Source organism: Monoraphidium neglectum, assembly GCF_000611645.1.
Source record: "Monoraphidium neglectum strain SAG 48.87 unplaced genomic scaffold scaffold00385, whole genome shotgun sequence".
NCBI classification, from domain to species: Eukaryota; Viridiplantae; Chlorophyta; class Chlorophyceae; order Sphaeropleales; family Selenastraceae; genus Monoraphidium; species Monoraphidium neglectum.
Genome location: NW_014013243.1, coordinates 20,882 through 26,800, shown reverse-complemented (window position 1 = coordinate 26,800; position 5,919 = coordinate 20,882). Strand labels below are relative to the sequence as shown.

Genomic DNA, 5,919 nt, shown 5'->3' with positions numbered 1-5,919 from the left:
ACACACACATACACACACACACACACACACACACACTTACACACCTCGCTCAGCGCCGGCATGGTGGCGAGGAGCAGGCCGCCCTGCTGCTGCCCCGCCTCCAGGTGTGTGGGGTCCAGCAGCAGCTGGCCGGACAGCAGGGACTGTCAACAGATGGGGGTGCGCGGACGCGCGCGGCACTCAACTGTTGCGCGTTGGCTGTCCAGAGACGAGCGCGGCAAGCATGCACGCTCCTTCCAAAGCCCGCACGAGCACGCGGTCGCCGCCCGCGGCAGTCCAGCAGCAGCGGCGGCGGCAGCCGGGAGCGCGCGGCCCCAGTCCCACGCGGACGCGGCGCACCACCGAGCACGCCGCCACGAGATCCAGCATCTCGATCCCCGCATCAGCCAGCGCCAGCGACGCGGCCGTCGCCGCGACGGCGGCCTCCGCGCCCCCGGCCTCCAGGATCAATATGTACACGTCCACCACGCTCTTGGGGAGCTTGGACAGGTCGACGGCGGGCTCCAGGGCAGCTGCCAGGCAGCTGGCCATCTCCTTCTCCAGGGATCGCTGGGGCGGGGCAGGAAGGGAGGGATCAAAGCACTGGATCAAACCAGTGAGTGTAATAGGAACAGCGCGGGCGGGGGGATGACACTCCCCATCCCCCCTGCTTGCCACCCGCAGCGCTGCCGCCCACCTTCCGCCGCAGACGCACCCTTGCTGAGCGCCGCACCTGCGGCAGCGGCGGCGGCAGCACGCGCATGCCCGGGGGGCCGGACCGCGCGCTTTGCACACCTGCGCCTGCCGGGCCCTCTCTTGGCGCGCAAAGCTCGTGAAAGCCACCTCCACGTTCAGGCGCCCCATGTCTGTAAATCCATACTTCCGCTCCCCCTGCCTCGGGCCATACCTGCGGTCCGTGGAGGGCGCCAGGTGACGGGGGGGTGGGCCGCGGGCCGCCGGGGCGCGTGGCGCGGCGTGTGCATCGGCGGCGGTGGCGGCGACGGGCCGTGCCGGTCGCGTCTGGACGCCGGAACCACAAACGCGTGCGGCCCTTAACACATGCCTCGCCTCTGGGGTCGGCCATCAAGGCATGGGGCAGCGCATCAGTCGCGACAATGCGGTGCTCCTCACACTGCCGCCATGACTTTGGTATTGCTGAACTCGGCGTACGCCGAGCCCGCCGCTCTGCTAATCACTTTGGTGTCCAGGACTACAATAAGGGGCGCGGCGGGCGGTGGGATCGCCAACCTCAACTCGCCGGCAGAGCGCGACACGGTGCGGCCCGCCGCAACCGGCACGGGGCCAGCTGCAATAGGCAGGCCTGCCTGCAGACGGGCGATTGCCCTTCGCGCAGTGCGCCGCGCGCTTTTGGACGACTCACATACTGATCTGAACTCCTCTAGGCCCCTGCCGTCTAACCGCGTGCCATCGCTGACGAGGGTCTGCGGGCGGGGCAGCGGCTGCAGCGGCACCGATGCCGGCTTGCCGCCGGTCGCCGCCATGATAATGTGTCAGAGCCTCCTTGGTCAGGCAGGCCTAAGTTGTCGTGGTGATGATAGTCAACTTCCACAGTGATGTTAATAGGCACAGCAGTCTCAGAGGAAGCCGCTTGCAACACGTTGTGGCCGGGTGGGTGATCTCGCTGCGCATAAATCTGCATCAGAAACAGAGAATGTATCACGCGGCAAACCGGCCACCCGTCACTTATGTACGATGCGGAATGATACAGACACATGAACAGGAATAGCGCCCGCGTAGTGACGTGGGTCGCAGTGACGCACGCACACACCACCTGGCAACGGGCACTTGGTACTCCTGATGTTCAAGGCTTCCTGCCGCATGGGCAGCAATACAGCACAGTGTCGCATGTGCCGCATTCACAGATGCAGTGGGCCAAGTCCTTGCATCAGTCACCCAAGGGCTTCACCAAACAAGCACTGCTGCCTGCTTGTCGCACCCATTCATGCCGCCACCTTGGATAAACGCTGCTCCGCTTTCTCTCGCTCCGCAGCTCCGCTTCCTCTCGCCCCTATAAAGCGCCCATGCCATATGCAGTGCCTGTGAGTGCACGCCTGCCACTCAAGCGTCCCTCTGCGTGGCAGCGCTCACAGTCAATGATGAGCTCAGTTTCCCTCTGTGCATTGCCCGCGCTGCGTGTCAAGCGACCTATTGCTGGACACAACAACTGCACTCGTCCCCCACGTGGCCACATCCCCCAAGCCGTAGTAGCATCCGTCAGCGCGGTGGCAGTACTGAGAACTTCGTGGCTGCAGTGTTGAAAGTGTCAAGCATACCCGCGAATCACCATCCAGCCATCACCACTTTCAGGGGGAATAACATTACATAGCAACAGAACGGCTGTAACAGAACGTGTAGTGTGCTCTGCGTGGTGACCCACCCAAACGTGAGCAGTGGGGCACCCGCTTGTCATGGCCCCACCCCTCAACATCGCAAGCCGGGCCTATGCCACGCAAAAGGCACCCGAGCCGCTGACAAAATTCACGCAGATGCACTGGCAAGGCAACGTTTTAAGGGCAACCGACCGCGGTGGTGCTGGGGGGATGGTCGACTGAGGTCGGGGGCGTGAGGTTGTGGCGCGCGGCTGCGGCTGCCGCGGCGTTGGATGTGCAGGGTGGCGATTGATGATGGCGGTTCAAACCCCCCTGATTTGCTGCATTGCGACCTCGCGCCCCCTAGGTACACTCGCGGCGTTTTGAGACTGCGCGCATGCCAAGCACATGCGGCGGTGAGGTGGGGTTCATCTGATGGGACGAAGAATGAGGACGGAGCCGTACATAACCCCCCAAAAAAGGTTGGGGTACGAGCCCCCGGCAAAGCGCCCAGGGGCAGGATGAGAGCTTGCATAAGAGTGGCGATCAGAACAGGTCTGCATAGCACGTGACGCGCGTCCCGCGGCCCGCGCGACGCGCCCGACAAAATCAGCCCTCGCCCAAAGATACTCAAAAAAGAACGGCGGGGCCGCCGGGCGCGCCCGCGGGAGAGCTGCTGGCCCCGCAGCCGAGGGGCGCGCCTGGCGCCCTGCGCCGCATCTCGCGGGGCGTCTAGTGTAAGGGTCCGAGCCGCCGCATGGTCAGCGCAGAAGCCGCACCCCGCCCGAGAGATGGCTGTCAAAAATTCGGTTGATCAAAGTTCAGGGGCGGCGCGCGCTCGCACGCACGCGCCGCCCCCACACGCGCCCCGCGCGCCGCTCGCAGCGCGGCGCCGCGCCGGCGGCGTTGCCGAGGAAGGGGGCAGCAGGAAGGGGTGTGGGAGGGTGAGGGGAGGGGGCGAGGGCTCACACGACGCCCTTGCCGCCGGTGGAGGTGATGACAACATTGTTATCCCCCTTGGGGGCGTCCTTCACAATACGGCTCCACAGCCAGTGCTGCGCGGGGGGGTTGGGGAGGCCGGAAAACAGGGGGAGACGCGTTGGTCCAAGTGGGCGCGTCGGCGCAGCGTCCGCAGCGGCGAGATGGGCGGCGCTTGGGACGCCCGAGCGCCACCAGGCGCCCCAAAGCATCCTGCGGCAGGCCGGAACTCCCGGGTTCGGCGGGCGGCCGCCTGCCGGGTGAAAACCATACAGAAAGTCCCCGTCCGTAACCGCCCGTGACCGCCCCGCACCTTCTGCATGATGACCTCGTTGAGTTCCTCGATGGGCACGCCCTTGGTCTCTGGGACGCAGAAGATCACAAACGCGGTCATCAACAGAACAAAGCCGGCAAACAGGAAGAAGGTGCCAAACTTGAGGCTGCAGAGCATGGTCTGTCGGGGGCGGGGCGAGGGGGCGGGCGGGAAGGCGAGTCAGTGACGTCTATACAGAGTGGCGGGGTTGCCTTGTAAGCCGGTTGGCGAAGCACTCTCAGATTCGCTGGCACAAGCTCAAACCAGCATGTAAATCCATGATGAGCTTCCTGCGACGGCACCTGCCGGCCTCAAAAGACACCCACCAGGAAGATCTGGCCGATGAGGAAGGTGAACAGGAAGTTGCACAGCGTGGCGATGCCCATGCCCGCGGCGCGCGTCTCCAGGGGCTGGATCTCGGAGGGCACCAGCCAGCCCAGGGGGCCCCAGGACCAGGCAAAGCCGGCGACGTAGATGCAGATGAGCGCCACGATGGCCGCGCTCATGGAGGTGTTGCCTGGTCGTGGGTGGGTTGTGCGGTGTGTCAGGGGTCGTCGTGAGGGCAGGCGCAGGGCGGACCATGAGCTTGTGCCCGCGCGAGCGTGACGGCGGGGCTGCGGTGGGTCGAATCATGAGGGCCAGCAGGGCAGCAGCCGCCAAGTGACGGGTGCGGCGTGGGGCCCGGAAGCAGGCAGCGAGTGCGGTGGGGGTGATGGTGGTGGTGGTGGTGGTGATGGTGGTGGTGGTGTGCTCACCAGGGTTCATGAAGTTGAAGTGGATGAGGATGCCGACCGCAATCTCGCAGGCAATCATCTGGGCTCCGCCCTGGATGAACAGGAACTTGCGGCCCAGCCTGACATTGGTTTTGTGGGGAGAGGGGGGTGGTGAGAGATGAGGGGGGGAGGTGAGCAGGGGAGAGGAGGAGGCATGTTCATGAAAGGCAGGGCGGAGGGGTAGGGTGCGTTTTGAGGGGCGCATGGGTGGTGACATGCAAGCTTCAGACGGCTGGCAAAGGCTCCTCGTTGCTGCCCCCTGCTCCGGCTCAGACACGTACGCACGCACGCACGCACGCACGCACGCACGCACGCGCTAACGCACGCACGCACTTGTCGACGGCGACGATGGCGACGATGGTGGAGATCACGTTGACGCAGCCGGTCACGACGGAGGCCATCAGGGCGGCGTTGGTGGACGCGCCGGTCGCCTGGAACAGCTGGGGGGCGTAGAACCTGCGCAGAGGGGGCGCGGGGCGTTTGACCGGCCGCCGGTCAACACACACACACTGGACAAGGGGTCGAGCAAAATACACGAGAAACCACCAAGCCCTGTCAAAAGGCTGCCGCCCGCTGCCGTGCGATTGATGCTGCAGCCGGGGCGGCCGCGGCAGGCAGGACCCCTCCCAAGGGGGCGTGCCCACCAGGCAACGCCCAGCAGCTGCCAGGGAAGCTGCTCGCGTCTCGCTGAGACTAGAGCGACCCAGAGAGCAGCAGCGGCGGCGCGCGCCGGGCGTGCACGCCCACAAACCCCTGGCCCCCCAGAAGGCGGCGGCGCGCAAGGCAGGCAGCCGTCTTTGCTGCTCACATGATGGCGTTGATGCCTGTGAGCTGCTGGAAGATGGGGATCAGCATGGTGATGGACAGCTGGGGCCAGTAGCGGCGGCGCAGGATGGTGCGGTACGGGTTCTTGATGGTGCTGGCCACGTTCACGGCCTCGCAGATGTCCTGGGTGTGTGTGTGATTGAGCAGTATGATGCAGAAGTGGGTGCTTTGAGAGGGGGGGACGGGCAGGGAATGGTGCATTTTTGCCAAGAAACACAAGGCGGTTGGGTGCGGGGGGGGGGCGAAGGTGAGTCGCGGCGCGGCGTGGCGCAGCTCGGGCGAGCATTGTGGGGATTCAGGTCAGGGGGGCCCGCCCTTGAGACAACCAGCAGGCCCACCCGCCCCATTTCATGGCCGCTTCCAAATCCGTTTCTAACTCAGAAAGTTATGGCGCGTCGGGCGCCCACCTCAAACTCAACGTCGACGTGGCTGGTGCCGCGCACGCGCTGCAGCACCCTGCGGCCCTCCTCCTTGTGGCCGCGCAGCACCAGGCTGTTGGGCGTGTCGGGCAGGATGATCGCGCCGAACGTCAGCAGCAGCGCCGGCACCGCGCCCATCGCGAGCGACACGCGCCAGCCGTAGGGGCGCAGGTACTGCGTGCCGTAGTTGATGAGCTGCGCGGCGAGGATGCCGATGGTGACAGCCAGCTGGAACATGATGTTCAGGGAGCCGCGGGCGTTGTGGGGCGCCATCTCTGACAGGTAGAGGGGGGTTGCCTGGG

The 5,919-nt window shown here is 65.6% G+C and overlaps 2 protein-coding genes across 2 annotated transcripts in view; both read right to left on the bottom strand.

Annotated features, from left to right (window-relative positions):
- MNEG_3159 (hypothetical protein) overlaps window positions 1-843 on the bottom strand; it is a gene marked incomplete at both ends in the record, with an annotated part of 3,642 nt that extends 2,799 nt beyond the window's left edge. The window contains 3 exons of the mRNA XM_014048371.1: window positions 45-143; window positions 250-549; window positions 829-843. Coding sequence (XP_013903825.1) covers window positions 45-143; window positions 250-549; window positions 829-843 — 414 coding nt within the window. The remainder of the gene's footprint in view (window positions 1-44; window positions 144-249; window positions 550-828) is intronic.
- A 2,431-nt stretch (window positions 844-3,274) lies between these two features.
- MNEG_3158 (hypothetical protein) lies at window positions 3,275-5,890 on the bottom strand (the record flags this gene model as incomplete). Its single annotated transcript, XM_014048370.1, has 7 exons — window positions 3,275-3,364; window positions 3,601-3,741; window positions 3,927-4,117; window positions 4,356-4,453; window positions 4,707-4,829; window positions 5,182-5,321; window positions 5,606-5,890. The coding sequence occupies 7 exons, from the start codon at window positions 5,888-5,890 to the stop codon at window positions 3,275-3,277; spliced, it is 1,068 nt and encodes a 355-aa protein (XP_013903824.1).
- Window positions 5,891-5,919: the final 29 nt, after the last annotated feature.